At 37.8% G+C, this 26,703-nt stretch overlaps 1 protein-coding gene across 9 annotated transcripts in view; it reads right to left on the bottom strand.

Moving 5' to 3' along the window:
• Positions 1-26,703, bottom strand: part of CCDC102B (coiled-coil domain containing 102B) — a 161,437-nt gene that overhangs the window by 116,594 nt on the left and 18,140 nt on the right. For 8 of the 9 annotated variants that reach the window (XM_071804280.1, XM_065831456.2, XM_071804279.1 and 5 more), the window contains 3 exons: positions 26,067-26,275; positions 20,479-20,587; positions 19,491-19,571 (listed from right to left, as the gene is read on the bottom strand). In XM_071804280.1, the coding sequence (XP_071660381.1) occupies positions 19,491-19,571; positions 20,479-20,587; positions 26,067-26,275 (399 nt within the window). Of the gene's footprint in view, positions 1-16,381; positions 16,759-19,490; positions 19,572-20,478; positions 20,588-26,066; positions 26,276-26,703 lie in introns of those variants that run through there. The other variant, XM_071804285.1, reaches the window with a different exon arrangement.

Here is a 26,703-nt window from a genome sequence, read left to right as displayed (position 1 = left end):
CAGCTGAGGAAATTATTGGGGTACAGCAACATGAGAATAATGAGGATCCACAATGTGCACACATATACTCACAAGAAACAAAACCAGAGGCCTCTCACTCCAGAGTAGCCACAAGAAATAATCACTTGCCCGTGTAGGTGAGAGCTCACACTTGCCTGGATTGAGTAAGGACTCATTCAAGGATGTATCCAGTAAATAACCACTCACCCAAAAGAGGGGATGAGGCATTCTCAATCCCGGGAAATCTCCTAAAACAGTGTTGCAGTCTAAGGGGAGGGCTCCAGTTCACAGACCTGCTGCTCCGAGAAGACCATTCAAAGGGGGTCTTTGGCAGGGACTGCATTTTATAGCCTGGTCAGATCTGGTTGTGGGCATTACAACATGGTCCAGAAGCTTCTCAGCTTCTCTAGGCATCTTCTCTGTTGAGGACCCTGTCAATCGACTGAGAGTCCCATCCCTCCTGCCCCCCCCGGCTGGGTGGAGGTGAAGTCACCCTGCCCCAGAGTAGGGGAGGATGTGGCTGTCAGCACCTCCGTGCCACCCTAGATGTGGATGTTGGGACAGGCACAATGGAGCACAAAAGTTGCTAAGGAGCCATCAGCTGCCCTTTTGAAGGCTCCATATGTCAGGGGGATGTGCAACAGCCACATACATTTAAAAAAAAAAAAAAAAAGACAAAAAAAAGCACTATCTGTAGATAAAAGATGCTGAAATTAACATTCACACTGTGTGGAAAAAATGCACATCTCCTGTCCTTTATTTTAGTTAGTGTATCCGGGGAAAAAGGATGATGACACGCTTTCTTACAGTTGCATAACATTAAAGAATTTTTCCAGATAAGAATACTGAAGACTGAAGTCTTATATAAGAAAACAGTTCTGTTGAGATATAAGCCAAATGGCAAACCATTTGTAGGCTGTCTTGGAAACTGAAGGACTTTTACCCATGGTTTAAAGAGAACAAATACATAAATGCTTCATTCAGTTTTATAGTCAGGTGATATATCAAACTTGTCCATGTGTCCTGATCAACTAAGTTACTAATGCACATGAAATATGAACTATGTACTTTATTATCTTTCAGAAGAGGACTCAGCAATCTATAGTTCAAGACACAAACTTCATACATTACCAATCCCGATGAACACCTGCCATTTTCTTTATAAGTGTACCATGTTTCAGCTGAGAGAAGACAGAGACAAAACTGATTCCTTGGTCACACATATATATTAAAATATACACTTGATTATTACGAGGACTAATGCATCATCTATATGTAAATTTAATTAGTGACAATAATAGATAATAGTAAAAACTAAACATGACCATCTTCATTCACCTTACAAAACAAAACACAATATCAGCCTCATCTCAGTGGTCATTCTCAGTGCAGTTTTGTCTCATATTTGCCAGTATAAATATTTCAATATTTTATCATCATTCCTGGTTGGAGAGCTCTCATATTGTATGCCTGTTTGCAGTCAAAAAGGTAGCAGTCCATATATTTGCATACCTCAAAATAGAATAGTGGTGTAAGAACTGTTCTTGAATTTTATCATCAATATTGATATTGACTGAATTCCTAAGTGACCTAGGTGAAATAATCACTGTGAGTACACTCTCCAGGTTGGAGTTGGAAGTATTCTGTTTTCAATCTCCTCTTGAATATCTGGGAACTTTGTCAGGAATTGTTGGGGGACTCATGGGAACCTTCTGAGAAATTGTGGGTGCATGCTGCTGCAACATAAGGAGCCACTGAAGTATCTGTTCCTTTGCTATCAGACTCCTGGACCCAGACAGAGCTTCAGAAGGAGGATGCAGCTCTGTAAGTGTCAGGCTGCAGGGAGTCCCTTGAGCCTCTTGCTGGGCACATGGTCTCCAAGCCTGCCTAAGGTGTGCAGTTGTCAAGGGGCTGTGTTTCCTTGTGAAAGAGCTTTGGGAAGAGGCCACCAGACTGCACAGCATCAAAGAGGATGAGAAACGTGGACCAGAACTTCTCTGAGACCTTGCAGATTCAAGAGCCTGGACCTTCAACTGTAGAGGAAGGGGCAGGAAGAGCTTATGCCTATATGAAGCTGGAAAGTAGAAATTCCCATAATGAATAGTGGAAGGTGGTGAATTCTCACACTAAGAAGAAGGTTCATGCCCCACCAGATAACTTGTACTTTCAGAATAGGTTCACTGCCCCTGTGGTTGATGAGAAGTCTGTCTGGTGGGTGAGCCTGTGCCACTTAAGATCACTAGAAGGAAAAGGTGAATAATAGCAACAGGAGACTCCCAGCTACAGGACACAGGGACACCCACCTGCTGATGTGACTTGTCAGAGGGAGGTTTTCTGCATCTTAGATAGAATGAATGCCCCCACAAGAAAAATGAAAATCTATATTTCTAAATTAAACAAAATCTCTATGGAATATTCTGTTCCTCCTACATTTTGACGAATTTGCTATAATATTTTACATTTTTAAAGCAGGTTAAATAATATCTCTCAGTTACAAATGTCCTATCTATTAAGATACTGGGAAACATCCTGAGTTTTTCCTCATTTTTCCCATAAAATAAACTTGATGAGTAAGACATATTTACTTACTGAATAAAATTAATTAAAACTAAATTATCAATAATAAATTGTCCATCAAGTAATTTGTTCCTTTAAAATGTATATTGTTTTTTGAAGAAAATACTCGTATCTTCTCATTTTATATTTGCCCAACCTATATATACATATATAATTTTATGCAGACATACCAGTTAGCCTTATACCTATGTTGCATTAAGGGCAACAGTAGAGCCACCGAAAGGTTTTATTACTTGAAGAAAAAGTAGAGCATATTTTACCAATCACAATTTTCTCTTTTCTTTTTTATTCTGTAAATAGCATTCTAGAATCACAGAACAGCTGAGGTTGGAAGGGAGCTCCAGTGGTCATCTGGTCCAAATCCCCTGGCTCAAGCAGCACCATCCAGAGCTGGTTGCTGAGGTCCATATCCAGAAGGCATCTGAGTATCTCCAGTGTGGGAGATTCAGCAACTTCTCTGGGAAACCTATGTCAGTGCTCCATCAGTCTCACAGTATAAAAGTGTTTCTTGATGTTCAGAGAGAACCTTCTGTGTTTTCGTTTGTGTCCATGGTCTTTGATCCTGTCACTGAACACCACTGAAAAAAGCCTGACTCCATCTTCTGTACAACGTCCCTTCAAGTCTTTACAAACATTTGTAAGATCCCCCTGGAGCCTTGCCTTCACCAGACTAAACAGTTCCATCAGCCTTTCATCATATGAAAGGTGCTCTGGTCCCTTTGTCATCTTAGTGGCCCTTGCTGGACTCTGCCCAGAACTGGACCCAGTACTCCAGGTGTGGCCTCCCTAGTGCTGAGCAGAGGGGAAGGATCACTTCCCTCAAACCTGCTGGCAATGCTCCTCATAATGTGGCCCGAGATACCAGTAACATTCTTTGCCACAAGGGCATATTACTGATTAATGTTCACATTTCATTTAATATTCTCTATTTTTTTCCCTCACTCTGCCTCCACCAACATTACTAGGCTTTCTTTTTTGGTCAAATATAATTTTATTTTCCAGCTCTGACTGTGATTAAGATCCCTACCTCTGGCCCACACCACAAAGGCCCTTACTGTTCAGATCCCTTGATTGTCCTAACTTTCCTTGGGGAACTCGATTTCAGCCCCATTCCAACACCACCTCTAGCTTTGTCTTCTGTTCAACCCTAACCTGAGCTTCTGGCTCAAACTGGAACAAAGAACCATGCCTCCAGAACTTCTGTCAGCATCACTCACAACCTCACCTGCTCTGCATTTTGCAGTTTAGATACTCTTCAGATATATTGCTCTCCTACTTCCTGTGGCTTTGCTGTATTTTAAATGCAATGCTCATGCTATAAAATACACCAACATTAAAGGTCACATTGGCGTTACTTGGCTGCACCAAAAGGACGCTATACTAGTTGATATCAGTAACTTGACTCTGCAAATTTACCACGTGGCTTAAGAACGTCCCCATTTGTTATGGTCCTCAGGCTATCCAATACTAACTTTCTACTTGTGATACAGTCTAGGATACTTCTTCTTCATACTAGCCACTTCTAAAGGTTTCCCAGTTTCTTGAAATTGTTCATGAGTCACTTTTCATTCCATCTTGTACAGATCTGGAGAGAGTGACCCTCAGAGTAATTCTTAACTGCAGAACCCAAAGTTGAAGCCTTGGTTCTCATGACAGAAAAGATTACTCATTCAAGACAATAATTATTTTTCTGCATGAATAGAAAACATTTCTAATAGAATTCAGTAACTAAATACTCTTAGCTTCATTATTAAGCGTTCTCTCATCCTCTAGGTAACCTTCTATATGAAGGTTATATTTTTAATGACGGAGAACCTCAGATTCAAGTACTTCCCTCAATTAGAAAAGACACTGAATCTAAACTCCTTCTGATGTACTGGACATCTATTTGTAACATACTTTTTAATGCAAGGTCTTAAAATTATCAGTTTTCTGTTATGTGTAGCAAAATACTAGATAAGCATGATAATCATGACCTTACATAAAAATGGCTTGTACAAAATGCCCATTTGCTAGATTTCTACATGCAAGTGATACCTGAGATGGGATTATAATGACTTAATTCTGAAACTGAATTTCGTTTTTTGCCTGAAGCTGAACATAATAATTATAGTTACAATGAAGACCAATCTAAATTAACATTATAGAGTGGCTTTGGTGAATTTAAAGTGTTTTTTAATCTCAGTCAAGAAATGAATTCACATTTCAGCTAATCCCTTGGAGGATATTGCTTGAAATTTAGAAAGGACACACATCAACCAAAACTCTCAAAACCTGACAAGCCATCACTCCTCTGGAGAATCAGAGCTCCAGTGTGCTAACAAGTGCATAGCTGCTTTTGCTACTATGCATGAAGAGGTTCAATTTTTACTGCAGGGACTAAACAAGTAAAAATCTCTATATTAATCAACCATAAAGTAATCTAGGAAATGTACCTGAAATTAATTTATTAAAAAAGAAAAAAAAAATCACACGTTAATGTTTATATTTCACTACTGAGCAAGGGAAAACTGGAGTTCTTGACATTCACACCAAAAGGGTTTGTTTGTTTTATAAACAGTAGCATGCTTTTCTTGCAGTTGATTGGATTATGACAGAACACAACAGTGGTTCTGAAAAGTTCAATACTATACATTTTGCTTTATATTTCAAAAGAAGATATAAAAGGCCTCTGCTGAGAACTCTTTTTTTATGACACTTGAAACCTTTTATTAAACTCTGCTTATTTCCCTTTTCATTTAGGTATAATTACAATGGCAAGCTGAAGTTGCCCAGTTTAAGAGTTTTTATGATCTGAAATTTGTCCACGTCTATTACTAGTGCTGTTATCAAAGGGAGGGCAAGGGAGGAGGGTGTGGCTTTTTGGATTTTTTTCCTTCACTAACCAAATACAACAAACTTCTTCCCACAATAAGGAACACAGGCTACCACCTCAGAGGGCTGAGACTGATTAATCCAATTCATTTCCAACATCAAGATAAAGAACAGGTTTGTTAATTTGTATGCCTATGAGTAGAAATATACATACAGACTGTATTTGAAGCAAATATAAGTTATTATTCTATGCAAAAGGATGTATGATCAAATTGTTAGTCTTAACTTGCAGAACAATGATAATTTATCCATAATATATGAAAAATATTTTTTTAAATTGTATTTTTACAGATAGACAGCACACAAATTTAATTGCAGTCCAGACTATAACAGCCTGCCTCACTTTGCTTCAAGTAGTTACCTATTGCTGTGTGTTTGGTAATGTTATTATTAGTAACTAATTCAGGAACTAGAATAAGCCATGACCCATTCTAATAAACACTGTAAAAGGAAGATTATAATCTTTACTTAAAAAAATACAAGGATTCAAAAGATGATGACTGCAGACATGCAGAAAATCACCTGAAAACTAAACTAAACAATGCAATGGGTAATCTCTCTCCTTTTTTTTTTTTTTTTTTTTTTTTTAATAAGGGGTTTTTGACATACAGAAGGTCAACACCTCTCTGTTTTCAACTGTTTTCTAAACCAACCTTTCATCTGACTTTATATTGCTGTATTGAGCCAAATGTGTGGATAAATAAAGATCTGTAACAAAACAGTAAATCAACAGTAATCAGTATGACTGGAAGCACTCAAAGCAAGTTCAAATTGCCATCAGTCTCAAGAACTTCCTAGATTGTATCAGAACATTGTTCAACCAAAATTACCAGAAATTATTAAATTAACAATATTAAAGACATTGCAAGAATGCTAATTGATATGCAGAGAAAATCTAAGTCAAATTATCTCAGTTTACAGTACATTTTTTAATGTAACTGCTAATGAATCATACCACCAATACATCAAACCCGACAGCAATAGTCAAAGCACTCTACATTTGTCAGGAACTATGTAAGATCACTTATCTTACAGATGAGGACTGTTGACTTTTCAAATTATTAGTTAAGTGGTGCTGGGAATAGGATGTTTGCTGTAATTGTAAATCTCTAAAAACAAATACATCTTAGATAACTAGAATACTAAATAGTGTGAAGCTACACCAGAATTTGTAATCATTACTTTCCTGTAGGCAAAACAATCCATACCAACATACTTAATTAAAGTTTGCAAGTCTATTTGGACATAATGTTAAATTTTCAGGAAAATCAGGATTTCATGAAAGTTTCTTGATGAATACCAGACTATTATATCAACATTAATTTAAGTGCAGGTAATTCATACTATATACCAGATATCAAAAAGTTGCCGTGTTCTGATTCAATGAGCTTTCTCTTTAAACAACAGCCTATGCTAAAAGGGACAGATTAAACCAGTATTTAAGCTTACTTTCTCTTCTGAACCAAAAGTTCAACAGGATCCAAGAAGTGCAGAAGCTGATTTTATTCAATTACATTTTAAAGCATGATATTGCTTAGACTCCAGATAAATATGGTATAGAACGTTACCTCCACTGAGGTCTTCTTTCAGAATATGAACCTGAAATATAGTCAGTTGATCTAGATGAGTAATTACATAATGGTTATTTCTATAGCTCAAGGGCCTGCTGGTGAGTGCCTGTAGAAATAGTACTACTGTTTTCGGCACAATTTACATTACACCTCTTCTGTTTTATCTGAATCATACCTACAACAATATATTAACTTGATATTTTGAAGTTACGGATGTCCCTGAAGAATAATCTGGTACAGTTTTTAATCACTTGTTACTACAGTTTAAATTAGGAACTGATCCAAAGTTAATTGACATCAGCAGATTTCTCATTGACTTCAGGATATCACTGGTGTTATTGCTCAAACAAATAGGCAGCACAACACTGATGTTAACAAGGAAAGTTTCTTACCGTATTCAAACAAAATGCTCATCAATTTTTCCTAAGATTGAATCCTTTGTTTGAAAGTAATCTGAAAATGTAATGCTACAGTGCAAAGCCACTTACTTCACTGCCAAACTGTTCTCTTTAAGCATGAAGACCAAAGAGGAAAAAGAAAGTGGAATAGAAAAAAAAATAAGGAAAAAAAAAAAACTGATTCTCTTCTTAACCTCCCTCCCATGAAAGTACTACTTCTTTGCTCTGGAATCAATACAACTCTCTTGTATACACTGTACTGAAGTTAAAAGACAATTCCATTTCAGCAGCCAAAATTAAACAGTAAATCTGACTTTTTATGCCACACACACAAGTTAGGAAGCACAATCACCTATTCATTCTGAAAGATGTATGAATATAACCATATCCTAGATGGCAGGTATGAAGCTACATCTATTCTACCACTAAACATTTAGGAACTTTCTTTCTTTCATAGGACATGACAGAATCCTTTGAAAACAAGATGTTTCATCCCAGTTGCTCATGCTTTCCCCTCCAAAAATGCAAAAAATTACTCAATCCATTTACCATTTGTAAATCTGAAACTCTAGATTACTACTGAGCAATGGTTTTCATGCCTTGCATAGACTTAGAATTCAATACAGAGAGATATTCCCAACAGTCCTGCTGACTCCGCAATGGAAACTTCACAAGTACAAAGGTGTTATATATTGGATAAATAAAGTACCATTTAGGCATTTCTTATTTACATTATGAGAAGAGCTTGCAAGGTGACAGGATTAGTTTCCATGATCTGCAGGTTTGACTGAAAGTGAGTTAATTTTCTTCATGCAGTTACAAACCTTTCTCTTTTTTTTGTAGCTAGTATGGTCATTGTTTGGATTAAGTTTGAGAATAGGAGGATAACACCCTGGGACATAGTTAATGTTTTTCTTCAAATAACTTTCCAGTGTCTGTGAGTTGGAACAAACAGAATGTAAGAGTTTGTTGTTATCTTAGTTGTTGTCTGAGCAAACGTCTTTCTGAGCTCTCTGCCCACAGATGTGAGGCAGCCAGGAAGAGGGACACAGATGGGGCAGACCTTGTCCAGATCGATCAATAAGAATATCCCATGTGATTAGCATCATACTTCATATTTAAGGAGAGCCAGGTTTTCCAGCTAGGGAGACAGAGACCCATTCCAGTTGTGCTCTGTTTTAGTTCACTTCCATTCAGGAGCTCCTTTTGTTTGGCCTTTGCCATCCTGCTGTTTTGCAGTGGCCTCTGGGCCTTTCTGTCTTTTTCTCTCTTCCCCCAGGATCACCTGTTTGGGACCAGGGTGCTCCCTCTCTTCCTGAGAATAGCTGGTCAGTGTGGAAGGACTTAGTGAGCAATTGCATTGAGTATCTTTTATTGTATATTCTATTTTTTTATATATTAGTATATTACTGGTTTTTGGTTGTCTTATTAAACTGTGTTTATCTCAATCAACAAGCCTCTCCCTTCGCTTTTGATTCTCTCCCCTATTTAGCGAGGGGGAAAGGGGAAAGTGGACAAGCAGCTATTGTGATGAGATTGCTAGCTCAGGTTTGGCTTTTTTTTTAGTAGAAAGCTCAAATGTCATGCCTAGGAAAGAGCATTTTATTTCAAAACATTAAGTAAAAGAAAGATTTAAGGCTATTTTCCTGATTAAACATCCCCCAAAATAGTTTTTGTTGTTGTTTTTTCTTTAGTGACGCATTGCTATACTTATTTGTATAAGGATAGACAAAAAACAATTACATCATTAGGTACAAAACACTTGTATCTTTAATTCAATGTCTTTAACATATCAGGCATTAAATTCAATTTTGTACATTCTCACACTTCTTACATTTCATTCGTTACGGGTTTGTTTGTTTTTAAAGAAACTGCTTATTTTAAACCAAGTTTTGTTTTTTTTTTTTTTTTTTTGTGAATGAATAACAACTAAGTCTACTAGCAAAAACATTTACTTAAACAAGAAAATAAGTGAATACTCAAACATAATCCTGAAAAGCAAATTCAGAATATTTATACATATTCCATAAAATATTTTAGGGGTGATTTTTGTTAAACTATACACTGTAAAAAATCCATTTCTGTACAGAGTCATGTGCTGAACTGAACACACAAATATGTTATTAACAAATAATTTTCTCATCATTTTGGACTTCTCCATCTAAGCGATGAAAAACTGTTTTTCCTAAAAATGCAATGCCAACCTCTAGGTCAAAGATTGCTTCATGTATATAAACACAGAAGTGCATATATACAAGTGTGTGTTATATACCTTTCTTGCCTTCAAAACATTTCCTCACCAGTTTATACCTCTTGCTGGTGGCAGACCAGCAGGCCAAACAATCCTCTACAAATTATGCAGCTTTGGTGTGGTATGCTTTTCATAGAAAAGCGGTATGCACAGGTAAGTTTCAGTATGCACACATATAGTTCTTCTAAAGTTATTTCCTCACAGAAATGAGTTTTCATCTTTCAGTTGTAACAGAATGCCACTAAATAAACACTCCTGGTCTTGGTCTGTATTTTCATTGCCAAACACGTAACTAAGACCCAGGAAATATTGGGAAGTACAACTCAATACAGTTTAAATATCTTGTTAGAAGCTAATATAAGGAAAAAAAAAAAAAAAAAGCCAATGAAACAGATTTTTCCAGCACTTTCCAAATTACATTTGTAGGAAAATAGGTAAGCAAATGGAACCTTGATTTTATGCACCATCACAAATTATACTTTCTGTTAGACAGGAAAAACATTCACATTAAGTATATAATTTCCAGCGATAACACTAAATATAAACTGGCATCTGTTTTACAAAAACAGTGGAAAGAATAGTTAATGCTTTACAAGAATTCTTGCTTAAGCAATGCTCTAGAATTCTTTCCTTATTCTCAAACTTTTTGTAAGCCATTGTAATTTAGACATAAAAGTGAAATGTGTATATCTAAAGTAATTTTTCAGTACTTTTATCAAACCACAAGTCAAATGTTTGGTATCATCAGCTTTCTGTTTCACTCAGTCTGAAAATCACACTAGCCTCTCAAACAAAGGAAGGATTGAGCCCAGGAAGGAACACTCCAAATTCTAGATCTAATCTAAAAATAATGAGATTTTATCACAGGATAATTAACAACACTGGGCTTCCACTCTATTAAGTCATTCGACTTAAATAATTCAGGTATTGTTTTCAGAAAATTGCCTAACAATATTTGAAAATTCTGATATCAAATCACACACACAGAATCACACAGAATTGGCTAGGTTGGAAAAGACCTCAGAGATCATCAAGTCCAACCCTTGGTCCAACTTCAGCCCATTTACTAGATCATGGCACTAAGAGCCATGTCCAATCTCAGTTTAAAAACCTCCAGGGACGGTGAGTCCACCACCTCCCTAGGCAGGCCATTCCAATGCCTGATCACTCTTTCCGTAAAGAACTTCTTCCTAATATCCAGCCTAAACTTCCCCTGGCAGAGTTTAAGCCCATGTCCCCTTGTCCTATTGCTAACTGCCTGGGAGAAGAGACCAGTTCCCACCTGACTATAACTTCCCTTCAGGTAGTTATAGAGAGTGATGAGGTCACCTCTAAGCCTCCTCTTCTCCAGGCTGAACAACCCCAGCTCCCTCAGCCTCTCACCATAGGTCATGTGCTCAAGTCCCTTCACCAGTCTTGTTGCTCTTCTCTGGACCCGCTCCAGCACCTCAATATCTTTCCTGAACTGAGGGGCCCAGAACTGAACACAATACTCCAGGTGTGGCCTCACCAATGCAGAGTACAGGGGAAGGATCACTTCCCTTGTCCTGCTGACCACACTATTTTTGATACAGGCCAGGATACCATTGGCCTTCTTGGCCACCTGGGCACACTGTTGGCTCATGTTGAGCTTGCTGTCAATCAGTACCCCCAGGTCCCTTTCTGTCTGGCTGCTCTCCAGCCACTCTGTGCCCAGCCTGTAGCGCTGAAGGGGGTTGTTGTGGCCAAAGTGCAGGACCCGGCACTTGGCCTTGTTGAACTTCATCCCATTGGAATCAGCCCATTTTTCCAGTCTATCCAGATCTCTTTGCAGAGCCCTCCTGCCTTCCAGCAGGTCGACACTGCCCCCCAACTTGGTGTCATCAGCAAATTTGCTGATGGTGGTCTCAATCCCCTCATCTAAATCATCAATAAAGATGTTAAACAGGACTGGACCCAACACTGACCCCTGGGGGACACCACTAGTGACTGGCCGCCAGCTAGATGCAGCCCCATTTACCAGCACTCTCTGGGCCCGGCCCTCCAGCCAGTTCTTAACCCAGCAGAGAGTGCACTTGTCCAAGCCATGGGCTATCAGCTTTTGAAGGAGTATATTATGGGAGACAGTGTCAAAGGCTTTGCTGAAGTCTAGATAGATCACATCTACAGCTTTCCCCTCATCCACTAGGTGGGTCACCTGATCATAAAAGGAAATCAGGTTGGTCAGACAGGACCTGCCCCTCCTAAACCCATGCTGGCTGGGTCTGATCCCTGGTCCATCCTGGAGGTGCTGTGTGATTGCATTCAGGATGATCTGCTCCATCACCCTGCCAGGCACCGAGGTCAGGCTGACAGGCCTGTAGTTGCCAGGGTCAGCTTTGCAGCCCTTTTTGTGGATTGGGGTAACATTTGCCAGTTTCCAATCATTTGGGACCTCCCCAGTGAGCCAAGACTGTTGGAAGATGATGGAGAGCGGCTTGGCGAGCTCTTCTGCTAGCTCCCTCATCACCCTAGGATGGATCCCGTCTGGTCCCATAGACTTATGAGGATCCAGATGGCTCAGTAAGCCACCAACTATTTCCTCTTGGAATACAAGGGGACTATTTGGCTTCCTATTCCTGTCAACCATCTCCAGAGGCCAGTTATCCTGAGGGCCATCTGTTTGACTGGTAAATATTGAGGCAAAGTAGGTATTAAGTACCTCAGCTTTCTCCTCATCTTTGTTAACTATATTTCCCTCAAAGTCCAGTAGAGAATGGAGGTTTTCCTTGCCCCTCCTTTTGTTATTAACATATTTAAAGAAGGACTTTTTATTATCCCTAACAGAATTGGCCAAATTAACTTCAAACTGCACTTTTGTTTCCCTGATTTTTTTCCTGCACGATCTAGCTATTTTCCTAAATTCTTCATAGGTAGCCAGCCCTTTTTTCCACAGTCTGTAAACTCTCTTTTTATTTCTGATTTCCTTCAAAATCTCCCTGTTTAGCCAAGCCGGTTGTCTTCCCTGTCGGCTAGCCTTTCGGCGCACTGGTATAGCCTGATCCTGTGCCCTCAAAACCTCCCGCTTGAAGTATGTCCAACCCTCCTGGGCCCCCTTGTTTTTAAGCATTGTTTCCCAGGGTATGCTCTGAACTAGACTTCTGAATAGGCAAAAATCTGCCCTCCGGAAGTCCAGTGTAGAGGTTTTATTGGTGGCTCTCCTTGCATCTCTAACTATTGAAAATTCTATTATTTCATGGTCGCTATGCCCCAGGCGGTCGCCAACCACTACATCTCCCACCAGCCCTTCTTTGTTTGTAAACAGTAGGTCTAGCAAGGCCTTACCCCGGGTAGGCTCATTTACCAGCTGATGAAGGAAATTGTCCTCTATACACTCTAGGAAATTCCTAGACTGCCTCTTCTGTGCAGTATTGAGCTCCCAGCAGATATCTGGCAGGTTAAAGTCCCCCACAAGAACAAGGGCTGTCGATTTTGAGACATCTGCCAGCTGCTTGTAGAATAATTCATCTCCTTCATCATCCTGGTCGGGTGGTCTATAACAGACACCCACAAGGACATCAGCCTTGTCGGACTTGCCCCTGATTCTGGTCCACAGGCACTCAACCTTGTCACTACTGACCTCAAGTTTAACAGAGTCAAGAGACTCTCTAACATATAAAGCCACCCCTCCACCTCTCCTGCCCTGCCTGTCTTTTCTGAAGAGCCTGTAGCCACCCATAGCAGCACTCCAGTCATACGAGTCATCCCACCACGTTTCTGTGATGGCAACTATGTCATAGCTTTCCTGCTGCACGATGGCTTCCAGCTCCTCTTGTTTGTTGCCCATACTGCGTGCATTAGTGTACATGCACTTCAAGTGGGCTGCTGATTTCACTCTTAATTCAGGCTTTTTGTCCTTAGGCTGATCTTTGGAGAGCCCAGTTTCAATCCCTTCCCCCTTCAAACCTAGTTTAAATGTTTAAATGTTACTAAGATTCCTTTAGCTCACTCAGACAGAATACTGGCTATTCCGTAGCTTATAAAATCATAAAAGAAATTTTTTTTGGGACACCAAAGTATGCAATATTTCTGTCTATCTTAGGTTGTAATTAAACAGAGCAAATCACAGTAGCCAGTATAGCCACTAAGGCTACTGTTTTATTTCTGGTAATTTTTATGATTTCTACAGGATTCAGGGGACAGTCAGAATGAATTTTTACGGTCAAGCAAACGGTGTGTGACAGAATAGATGTTCCTACTACATGTCTCTAAATTTCCTGTAAGATTATCAGAGTATCACTACTTCTAATTTGTGTACATACTAAGTGAATGAAAACAGCAATTACAGGCAAGCAGATCTGTAGCATCTTCACACTATAAAGTAATTTCACAATAAACATTTCTGGAAAATGTGAATGTGGAAATAATACAGAATCTTTAACAAGAACTAACTGCTAGCAACCTGGGTCTCCAAAAAGGCTGTCCTATTAAAAACAAACAAACAAACAAACAAACAAGCATTTGAATATCTACAGTAAGAATAGAAGACTTGGGACATCCAGAGGCCTCACTTGCCTCAGTGGAGTTTCCTCCACTTGAGTAGCAACAGACAGGAAACTGTTACAGTTCTCTTAAAGAAAGTAATGCACCTAACTAACAATGTATAGATTTCAACAATATACAGGATAGAACATCTATACATTGAGAACAGAAAGCATGTGTTCTAAAAGATGTTGAAAGATATTTCCTCTGCTCTCTGCTTAAAGATATAAAATGCTAATTTAGCGTGTGTTACTTTTCATCTGATGATACTTCTCTTGATATTGACATTCAAACAGGCTTTAAGTACTAATTACTGTAATTTTTGCCTCCTATTCCACATACTGGGCTATGAATTTCCCTCATTTCCAACACAGTAAGCAATGTACAATAAGGCCACATTCTGTACTTCAGCTATCAGAAAATTATTTTAAACAACACAGAAGTCACTGCCTGTAGTGGTATTTGTAAGTCTACAGTGCACACCAGTGGAATATAGCAGTATATGCATTTTTTCACTGTTTTCATTATAATGTAAAATTGCTTTGTAAATAGTCCATCTTGTTTAACTTTTAAACCACTCGAAAAGCACATCCTTCAGAAATGATTAAGTCACATATAAAATATTGAGAAAGATTTGCAAAGAATTTAAATGAGAATGTTTTATTATGTATGTTATAAGATTAAATGAGCATATAAGATTAAATAACCTACAACTTTAATAGTCTGCAGAACTATAGTTCTGTGTTTACAAACATCAGGGCAACACACCGAGGATTTACTCTGTTTTATGAAGAGTCCAAAGACCTAATTAGTTGAACTCAGATATACATTTTCTGCCTCGCAGACTGTAAAGTTCGTTAACTGATCTGTAAACTAAGCTGTATCTGACAAAACTGGATAGCCCATTTCCAGGGACATTCAACTAGAAATGTCATTGATGTAAAAGTTTTCTTCTTCTTTTCTTAGTTTCTCTTACAAAGATTACTTTAAAAACAATTGTATCTGATATCAACACCCTTTATTTATTGAATGGTTTTACAGACTTAATCTTTGCCTTTCTGTGGATTCTCATGCTAACACAACAATAATGCAGGTGTAATTTTGTACTGAGCATTTGCTTTGCCCTTTTTAAGAACAACAAAATGTTTTACAGTTGTTACTAGATCATTTGTAACATATGTGAAAAGCAAAGCATAGGAAACAGTAATTGACTTAGTATCCCACTAAGAGCTGCAAGCTCTCCTAGAAGTGGAGTTTTTTAACTAGACAGTACCTACAAAATAATTTTGACAGCTAAGAAAGTAGACATATATATCCTGGTTTAAGATGTGATCTTATGGACCGAATATTGCATAACAAGTTCGTAAATAGGTCTCTCCAGAAGTCCCAAATGTATCTAGTGATCTCTGATACTGACAGTATTGTCAGGTCACAAATTCACAATAATTTGTAAGAGTGGCTTTAGGTAGTACAACACAGTTTTTCTACAATTAACACAATATGTAATGCAGGGACACTGCACGTTCCTTCCTCTTTGCTCCCTGGGAAAATATTTGGTGGACAAAGCCTTAGTTTACTACTTCTCTAAAGAAAGACAAGACACATTTTTCACCATGTAGTCACCCAGGTAAGGTAAAATTTAAAACCTAATCCAGGGGTGTGAAACTCATTTTCACTGGGGGCCACATCAGCCTCGCCATTGCCTTCAGAGGCATGAATGTAATTTTAGGACTGTATGCAGTATACTTTGAATTACACTTGTCCCTTTGAAGGGAACCTAATCTGTAGTGAGGAGGTAATCTTTGAGAAGAGCAGCCGATGAGGACTTGGTTTGAAACTGTTCTAGTGAAAGAATACGTGAAATTTAAAAAAGGTCAGAGGAAGCTAAATGAATGAGAAATTCTGAGTGTCCTTAGAAAAAGAGAAGAGTGTGCAGTAAAAAGAGACAACATTTGACTGCTTGCAAATAAACAGAGTGCTGTTAAACATCAATCAAGATTTGAACAATAAGCTTCTTATTGTTAAACTTAGCTTCTTACCTCACTATTTAGTGGGAGAGCAGAATTTTTATAATGGAAAAAGAAATAATCTGCTTCAACATTAAATGTAACTTCCTGTTGTATCTGTTAAAATGGCCTAATTTACGACCTAAACAGGACAAATTAAGCACCAGTATCACACAAAGTTACATGTAATGCTCGTAGTTGTGACAAACATAAATTGCCCCTTTAAAACTTTTTAAAGTTAATTCAATACCTTGAAAACTTGTTTACAATTTCCAAATTGATGCAGAATTAATCATTTTTTGCATCAAGTTTAAGAAAGATTATCATGAAGATCACCAAGGCTTTTCATATTGTTTGTTCCAAGCTAAGTGAACACTTGTGTTTTAACAGAAAATAATTAGTTACTGAAAGTATTAATAGTGAAATCTTGTCAGCTGTGAAGCATCTAACTTTACACAAAATTTCTGACTTCCGAAAAGCTAGCAGACCTAACCATTGCTAAAAATGGTTTAATTTGTAGTGACATTGCCACTTGCAAACTTAGCATTTTTAACGCGTTCCCATTGGGGCTGTCAGGTGATCTACCAAAGAAAATAACAGATTAATTTATTCATAACTGAAACTGAAAATGCCTAGTCAAGGATATGAAAAGAATGCAGAGATAATGATTAATCTGTCATAAATCTAGAAATTCCTTTGTGATTTAATATTGCAAGTATGTATATGAATCAGATTCCATGCTTAGCCCAGTACATGTCTGTGCTTTTCTTAAATTCACTTTCAATATTTTTCCTGTCAAAAACCTTGTGTGGTGTTCCAGTAACCACTTCTCAACAGTAATATATAGTAAGTGACATTCACACATACTCATTACCAACACACAAGATCTGCTTTTTTCAATGAAGAATTTTCACTTACAAAAGACCCCACAGATGTAATTTCACATTAGTCAGAATCAAGACCAATGTTTTCCTGTAATTTAAAAACTAGATATATGTGTCCTATAAATTCTGAAAACAAACAGAACGCTCAAAATATTACTTCCTGTTATTAATTAAAGCAATTCAGCACGTTCCCAAGAAAAAAAAAAACACCACCACGTATATATGTGTATATACATGCATATATATAAACATTAGAATCTATCCATCTACAAGCTCTTCTCAGTAGATTTTTACTTCTTAGTGTTCTATTCCTGCTGACAGTGCCATAAAACATAAAGACTACATTTCTTAACCAAAACAATTAACTAAATCTAGACTTCCTCTGTTGTGCAGAAGCATGACAAGTTAAAATCCTACTTAATGACCAAGCAGAAAATAAAAAGCTAAAATCTGAAGGAACTCAAATATGACAGAAAAATGTTGATTTGTTGCTGTGGATATTAATCTATAAAAGAAATTCCATTTCTGTATGCACCACCTTATAACTAGAACTTGAAATTTAATAGACTACTTGTAAAGTTTTCCAAAATGTGAAAAGAAAGCTAATTAATTTTCCTGGATTATTTCCAAATCTGAGATGTGACATTTATAGGAAACTTTAAATTCTATATCTATATTTAGTTGTACAAATGCATACTTTGAGTTTTATTTGGTCTAAGAGTTCCTAAACCTATTGTTCTGAAAGCTAAATCCTGAAAGCTTCAATGCAAATATTTCTTAGTATTCTACTCATGAACCTGGGTTGAAATGAACATTTCCTTCCTACCACTGTTCCTACATAACCAGATCATGTTCTTAAATTACTCCTTTCTTTGTTTATCTCCTTTATAAGAGTATATTGCTTTCTGGCATCAAGAACTCCACCAGAAGTTCCCTGCTAAGTTAAATCTGTCTCCTGACACATCTACCTGCTACCCTGAGTATTAGGACAGACCTTTGTTACACTTGGAAGAGGCTGCACTTCAAGACCTACTAGCTTTGGTGAACTCCTTTACCAGTCAGAGCTGTCTCTCATGGGATCCTATCCAACAGTTCCCTGACTAAGCCAACATCCTGCTTTCCTTAGATTCAGAGTCTGTACTGTGGTGCTTGCCTTTCTCACTTCCCTCAGGATGACAAACACCACTATTTCAAAGTTAGTATGGACAAGGACGTTAGTCATTATCACATCCCCAACTAGTTTTCTTGATACTAGTCAAGAGCAGACACAGCTATGCATCACCACTGATTGGTTCATTTAATATCTACAACAAGAAATTATTTCTGAAGCCCTTCAGAAATCTATTTGATTGAAGCAGCCAAGTTGTCTTTCTAGCAAATGTGCAGTCAGTCCCCCATTAGAACCAGGATCTGCAGCTTAGAAACTTGAGTTCTTTAAAGACTTTATTTGCTTCCTCATCAGGTGATCTCTAACAAACTCCCACATCAATGTCACACTTACTGGCCTCTCCTCTGATACTAAGCCACAAGTTCCCATCCCCCAGGAGAGCTCAGAAAGTCTGACTGCTTATAGAGTTGAGGGTAACTTCCATCCTTTTAGCCCTTCCTTCCTAGTCTTTCCTGAAGTCCCTCACAGGACTCCAGTTGTGTGAACTTAGCACAATATCTTAATTGCTCCAACAATACTGTAGCTCTGTAGCCACACATGGCTCTAATTCTTCCTACTTGTTTCCCAGGATGTGTGCATTTCTGTACCAACACTTGAGATACAAATCCCTTCACCTTGTTTTGTCATTCATGAAGTCTTGCTCCTATCAGCCTGTAGCCTGAGCTTTCTGCCTCTGAACATCACTTATCACCTTACTGTGGGCTGTAATCTCCCACTCCCATCACTCTTCTTTCAAAGCTTTCCTCACTAGGTTGGCCAGTTTGTTGGATGAAGGAGGCAACACCTGAGCCCCTGTGACCTCAAGCCCAGAGCTGTGTGGTCATTCCCAATATGCCCCAGGAGTATTGCTGGTGCCTATGTGCATAAGCAGTAGGGAACAGTAGTCAAATGACTGGGCAGACCTCAGCAATCTCTCTGAAACATTCTGGATCCAAGCCCACAGCAAGCAATGTAACTCTCAAAAAAGCAAGTGGGGAACACAGGGGTTTCTGTCCCCATAGGACAGAGTCTCTCTCTCACTGTTTCCTCCTGAGTGCATGGTTCAGGTTAAAGCTGGCTCTGACGACTCCTCAATCATAGATTTATTCTCCTTTGCTACTGTCGAACCTATTCTGCAACTGGGGGTCTGTATATGGAAAAAGAGCTATGTTCCAGTTGCTGGAAATCATACGTTTCCAGTCTTTCTACTACAGGATTCTATTTACCTCACAAGTAATCTCAGTCTCTGGCTGCCCCTCCTATGTGGTTCAGACCGTCTTACCTCTGGGGACCCTGGGAATGTCCTCTTAGTCTCCCCTTTGTCTTCCCTGGGCCTGCCCAGCCTGTTTGCTTCTTCCTGCAGCTGAAAAGAGGCAACATATTTCCTCAACCAGCATACATATACTGTAGGCATGAACACCCACTACTATTGCTGATGTGTCTCATACTGCCATCAGCACATTTCCAGCCCCCTCCCACATGCAAACCACTTGATAAGCCACCACTCCCTACAGATGCAATGCAGGATCTGTGCACAAGACCTGGCAGCTCTCCCTCAGCATCACCCGAATGGGCACTTGGCTCTCCCTAAACAGAAGTCACCTCTCTTGGCCACAGCCTAGATCTCAGGATGCCCCCACCACCTCTAAGGGTGCTGCCCCCCTCTTTGCCAAACTGTCACCCCCACCATGCCCACTTGGTAGCCCAGGGACAACGTTCTCACACTGATGGGGCTTTCCCACACACCTGCTTGCCCCACATGGGTCCTTTCTGCCTGAAAACAAGCCCAGCTGGACCCTAACCATGGTTCACGGTATATAGAATCATAGAACCATTTTGGTTGGAAAAGACCTTTAAGATCATTGAGTCCAGCCATTAAAGTACTGCTGCCAAGTCCACCTCTAAGCCATGTGCCTAAGAACCTCATCTTTGCAACATCTACATCAGGGCCATCACCCTCATCACACACAGGGATGGAGCACCAGCACCTGCTTCCTCCAGCCAGTCCCTTCCTGTGAGACAATGGCATCACCCTAGTGCCACCCTTGCAGCTCTCCAGAACCAGTGCCACCATGGTAGCACGTGACCCCTGCACCAGGCCTGGGCTTCTCCACCCACCCTTGGCAGGACCCTCTGCACCAGTCTATGGGGAAAACAGTTGAAAAATGGTTGATTTATCACTTTGATAAACCCTAGATATGATTTTACTCTTAGTTACAACCCAAGAAATCAGAAGTCTGAATTTTATTTCTTACTCCATGCTAACATACCTGTTTCAGGCTTTCCAGCTTAGTTTGTCTCAGTTCTTCATATTTCCATTTCCAAAGAAATAATTCATTTTCTGTCTTTTCCATTTCTTTTTCCAGAAAAACATTCATTCTGAAAAAGTATTTTAAAAGTCAGCATTATATATTTTTGAAGGTGACAACAAATTACTTTGAATTTCCTTTTCATAGTTTACTATATTTTGCTGCCTTTATCAATCATATATCTGGTTTTTATTGAAAACCTATATTATAATTATAAAATTATTCCAAGAGATTTACCAAAAATAATAGCAAAAGAGATCAAAGAAATCCAGTAGTATAGAATTAAAATTTTACATGAAATAAAATTTGGGGATAAACTGAAGAAAATTTGAAAATGGACTTCAGTTAGGGAATCAAGTTGCCTAACACATGATGAGTTAGTGAAGATCCTCAGAGAAAAGGTACTGTATCACTTTTATTTGGATACAGACAGAAGATTATTTTAAACACACAGAAGAAATGTATACAGTATGTCGACAGTACGGAAACCAAAGATGCTATAGATATTTAATGTTTCCAAAAAATAATTGTTCATGAAAGGAAATGCTAGAAAAATTTTAGGGAAATCTATTATTTAGCTCAGAAGTATTACACCCTCATTAAGCATTTGCCTCTGGAATGCTATTTGAGCATGAAGTCCATTACTACATTTAGGAAAAATATTTAAGATACACAATCCACTAAAAGCAAACAATGATTCCTTGGAGAAAGGTATTCTATTATGAAACAATGAACTTTGATATTTACTTTTACTCCTCTTCTAGCCAATTAAAATGTTTTCAGCCATTTAGAAAATATTGAAAGAAACATGTAGCAGCAGAGGCACTACAGATGTTCTTGTCTTTGAGACCAATTAAAAACTCATTGATTTCTTCACAGGAAACACTATTAGCCAAGTTCCAAAGACAAGAATGAATTTCTCATAATTTCTCTTTATGAAATTCCTTCATAATTTCATTTTAAATTTGTGTAACACACATGTCTCATTTTGCAATTTTGCAACAAAATAGAATTTGGAACACAATTAAAAGTGAATGAAAAAATTCTTAATTATAGATAAAAGCTTTCAAATTATATTTCTAACATTTCTATGAAATTAAATCACAGTTTAAAATTCTGGAATATTCCATTAGCTATAAACTTAAACATAGGTATACAGCCCATAAAGTGAGGATGCTGAAAAAATTTTAAATCTGCAAAACAGTAAAACCACATAAATACTATTACGTTGGGAGATTAAAATTTTACATTTTGTAAGTCTTGTGATAATTTAAGTACTAAGGGCTACTACACCAGAAAAGACAAAAATATTGAAATAGCAGAAAAGAAATTTGTAATACTGGTAATTAAAGAAACTGTTATATGCCATCTTAGTTATTGTCTATTCTGAGGCTAATAGAATTTCTCAATCTCTTTACCAGAGATATTATTGCCAGGCTGACTATAGCTGCATTCTGAGAATATTTTGTTTAAAATTAACCTTCCACAACAACTTTGTTAATTTTAACAAATTAAAGCAAAGTGGTGAGGTGTGTCTGGGGCATGTCTATGCAGCATACAGCAGGCCTGCACAGAGATACCAACAGTTACCACTGACTGGTTGGGCTCAGGTCCTGGAAGCAATGTCAGCTACATTAATGAAGTGATTCACTTGAGTGAAGTATCATCTTGTTCTCTCTTCTCTTATAACTAAAGCTAATGCTCTTGAACCAGGGATCTCTTTTTTCTGCATAGATATAGCATACAGCAGAGGTTACTTTAATAAGCACCTATGGCTCCCATAACATTATGGTAATAAAATAAACATCATCAATCACAAAGCAAAGTGGAGCAAGATGAGTTCTGATATATGTAAAGAATCTAAGATAGGCATATCAACTGGATAGTTTTTCTTATAAAATAATGGGATATCTCAGTGGGACGGTATTATGACTTCATCGGGGAACTAAAATAATAATTAAAAGGGATGTTTAATACAGTAGAAAGTGAAAGCATGAAAAATGACATTTTAATGCTTTGAATAATAGTCTCTTGACTTTACTGAATACATTGAAGTCCTTAGAAATGGTCTAATTTGAAAAGGAAAAGAGGAATGTCCAGTATGTAGTGCTTATTTAGAAGATACTGGTTTTATTTTATGTTACAGCTCAGGTACCTCTGATACTACTAAATGAAACAGATGATCCTGACTACATAAAGTTTGCTATTTGAATAAATAAAACAAAGAGTGGAATAAAGAACATAGCAGAGATTGGTGAAGCAGCTTACTACTACTTAAACGAAAGATCAAGATTAGAGCTTTTTTAATGGATCTTGTAGTAATCTATTTTAATTCATTATCTAATTAAATCACAGAATTACACAGAATGGTTGAGGTTGGAAGTAACCTCTGGAGGTCATCTGGCCCACCCCTCCTCCCCCCAACTAAAGCAGGGTCATCTAGAGCTGGTTGCTCAGGTCCATGTCCAGAAGGCTTTTGAATGTCTTCAAGGATGCAGACTTGGCAACTTGTCTGGGCAACCTATGCCAGTGTTTGTTCACTCTCACAGTAAAAAGGTCATTTTTGTTGCTCAGATAGAGCCTCCTGTTTCCGTTGCTTAAGTCTACCCGTCCAGTCCTAAGCAATTCCTCTGTGATATTGTCAATTACCAGTGTAGTTTCTGGATGTTTGGTTCTAGACCAAAGACAGACTTTTTCAAAAGGAAACAAATTAACATCTTGAAACTAGAGGACATTTAGATAAGACCACTGATCCGAAAGACGAGTAAAGATAGCTATTTTAGGCAAATGATTCTTTAAAGTGTTGAACAAGTCATAAGGTCTTTAATTCCCCTTTATGTCATGGGACTTCAAATGTGCATTTGATATAAACCATGGTGTATAATAGAGGATTTTGGTGTCTGATTTTACATTGTGGATCCCACCCTGAAGTTCTCTGAAAGTCAAAACATAAACTTTAAGCTCTTTTTATTTATTTATTTATTTCTAGAGCTCCTTTCTTTATATATTTTTCAAAGCCTGATCCCTGGCTTCAGGTTGAGTTTACTGAAGTTAGCTTTAAACAGAATGCAAAAAGCATAGGTACTCTCAAGGTGAAGAAACAAAACATCTTATAAAGAGTTGTCAGGTAACCAGGAGTAAGTCCAAACACTGGATCTGCATGAGCTAACTTGACTCTGGAGGGGATGTGGCCACAGTTCTGGAGAACTGAATGTGAACCAAAAAACTGCTGAGAAATCCTGTGCTGTATGAGTAAGATTATACTGACTGCCAAGGTAACCTTTGGCCTTGAGGTCCAAGCTGTCTGTGATCCAAGCTTGCTTTTGATGCAGAACAGCTGTGTGTCCTTGGCTCAAGTTTACTGGGAAAATTGCTAAGTTGTGAGGAAGAAGCTGTGAGAAAGTACTTAAGCAAGAGCCATGCAAGATAAGAAAAGTAAAAATGCAAACGGGTGAGATTGTTGAGATAGTCTTTATTAGCAGCCGTCTGATCCAGGGGTAAAATGAACATGTATAAAACCCTAAGAGGAAAAACTGGGAATATGAAGATGGAGACTCAGCAGAAGAAGCCCCATTCCATCAAGCAGTGCAGATCAACTCTTTCTGAGCTGGCAAGTGACAGCCTGCCCAACAATGACTCATAGGCTGTCTCAACAAACTGGTCCCTACATTAAGGCTTATCCTAGTAACATTATTTCTAACTATTTATTGTGTGCACGACCAAAAATAATTGCTTCGTACTTTTAAGTTGCATACTTTCTACTTACAGAACATCTTTGAACATGGGAAGTGTTGCCCAAAGTCACCTAGAGAGGGGGTTGTTACACCAGTGCCCACTGTTACATGGAAATGACTATTCTGTGAGCATTTGCTACCTGAGGGTGGCACTGTCATGTGTTGCACTGGGTAGACATGCCCCAGTTCTTACCATGTACCAGTAAATTTATTACCGTATACCATAGTCAGTATATATCTAGGGATAAATGGCCAATTCTCTCTCTTGGAAGTACAGTCACAAATTGGCTAGAGAAGCACATGGACAGACAAACCAAAAGAAGGAGGTATAACCATCATTTATTTTGTCTAAGAAGTGATTAAAAGATAAGAGTTGAAAAGTTATCCTCTTTCTAAAAGTAAAGTTTTATATATGCATGTATCTATACTGTGATCACTGTTGAAAAATGAAATACCTTGACCTTAAATATTTCAGCCAGAAGAAAATGGATATGTGAGGCATGAGGTTTTTAACTCACATGAAATACCATTACAAGATGGAAAATTTAGTCTTTTGGGATTTTTGCATTTAAATCCTTTTTAATGAGATAAAACAGTCTTCTGGTTATCTGCTGTAATATAATTCAAATAAAGGATTATTGGAATTATTGTATGTTTTCTACAGCTATCTAATTCATATAACAGAACACAGTAAATACTAGTTAAGAATTTAAAGGGTTTTGTGTGGGTTTTTTTTTTGTTTGTTTTTGTTTTTTTTTTGTTTTGTTTTGTTTTGTTTTTTGTTGTTGTTGTTTTTTACCTTGGACTTGTGGCATCTACAGGACAATTGTGAAAAAAATGTGACTGGAAATACATTCTAAACTGAAAGTGCTGGATATATTTGAAACAGATGGGGCAGTTTCTTCCTTTTCATTTTCTAATTAACTTCAGCTGGTTTTGACGCTACAGTCACATAGTGCTTGAATCCTCCTGCTACATACATCATACGTCACAAACTATGTGTTCCCTTGGAAAGCCTTTTTGGTGTCATTCAGTCTTGCTAAATACTGATCATCTATATGAAACATCCAGGAATTCCTACCAACACAGAGATCACATGCTGGAATATAGTGTATAATCAACATATGGATATTTTTAGGCCACCAAAATGAACATTTACTCTTCATGTGAGGTAAATTTGATATGATACAACAAGCATACAATACATGTGTTATTCTCCTCTGTTACCTGCTTTTGATGTAGGCCTTACTACAGGTGAAGAGGTTAAGATAAACAGCATTTTGCAGCTGTATTCATGTGCTTTTAATTAAAAAATGGGCTTACTCATTCTGCAGTTAGACTCTTTCAAAGTCTGCTGCTAGAGTATATGAAAATGTATTAAATTTTACAATGCATGCCAGTAACTGAGTATAACACACATTAGAAATCACTGGATTGATAAAAAACCACTAGCAAGTGTATTTTTTTAAATTTGTTGTACATTTTTAACAGTTCTGCATGAAGCATTTCTTATTTAAATGACAGAAAAGCCACATACTATTTTTAAATGTTTACAAATCATGGAAACATTGATTTTCAACACTTTTAAGCAAGAAAAAAAATCCTTATACTGAAATTTCTCTCAAGATTCTTATCGAAGCCTTGTAAATAGCAATTAATAAAGCTTAAAAGTGAGAACATATGAGCTATGAATGCAAACATCACCGTATCTGGTTTAGAAAGTGTCTTAAAAACTTTTGGTTTTAATAGAGATTTCCCCAGGTAAGATGTTTTTTCACACAGAATCACAGAATCGACTGGGTTGGTTGCACTTACTCTCTTTCCTTCTGTAAGATTTTCTGCATCTCTGCCAAATGCGAGCGCAAAACATATATTAAATCATTCTCTATTGTCTTAGCTGAATTATCCAAACTTTTTTCAGGTTCCTCCAAAGAGATGCTTGGAATTCCATTGAAAAAGGAATCAGGAGGCTTTGGAGTGATTTTTTTACTGTGATTGCCTTCATCTTTGATTAAGTTTACATCCTGAGAAAACAGAAAATATGACATACAAGAAAAACATAAATGAAGGGAAAAGTCTAACATAACTTCAGCAGGGCCTACCAAGGCTCTTCTAGATGTTTAAGCCACAAAGGAGAAAAAAAGGAATAAGTAACATCTTGTACAGTTGCATTGTATATGGACAGAATGTGCAAAAAAGTCATTGTAGTTGGATCACTGTCATTTTGTTATGACAACTTTCATATCCAAATATTTCTAATGGATCTTTATTAAAGAAGTAGATTCCAATTATCATTAGTTGTCTATAGCTACAGTGAAGACAGAATCTAGAACTACCAAAACCAGGAATACAATTTATGCAGACAAGAAACTACACATTAAGAACTCTAAAACTTCTAAAGTCGTGTTGAAGCATGTGATGGACTTACACAAGTGTTTTATAAAGTTACCTC

The sequence above is a fragment of the Patagioenas fasciata genome, chromosome 2, assembly GCF_037038585.1.
Source record: "Patagioenas fasciata isolate bPatFas1 chromosome 2, bPatFas1.hap1, whole genome shotgun sequence".
NCBI lineage: Eukaryota > Metazoa > Chordata > Aves > Columbiformes > Columbidae > Patagioenas > Patagioenas fasciata.
This window is presented reverse-complemented; position numbering and strand designations above follow the sequence as displayed.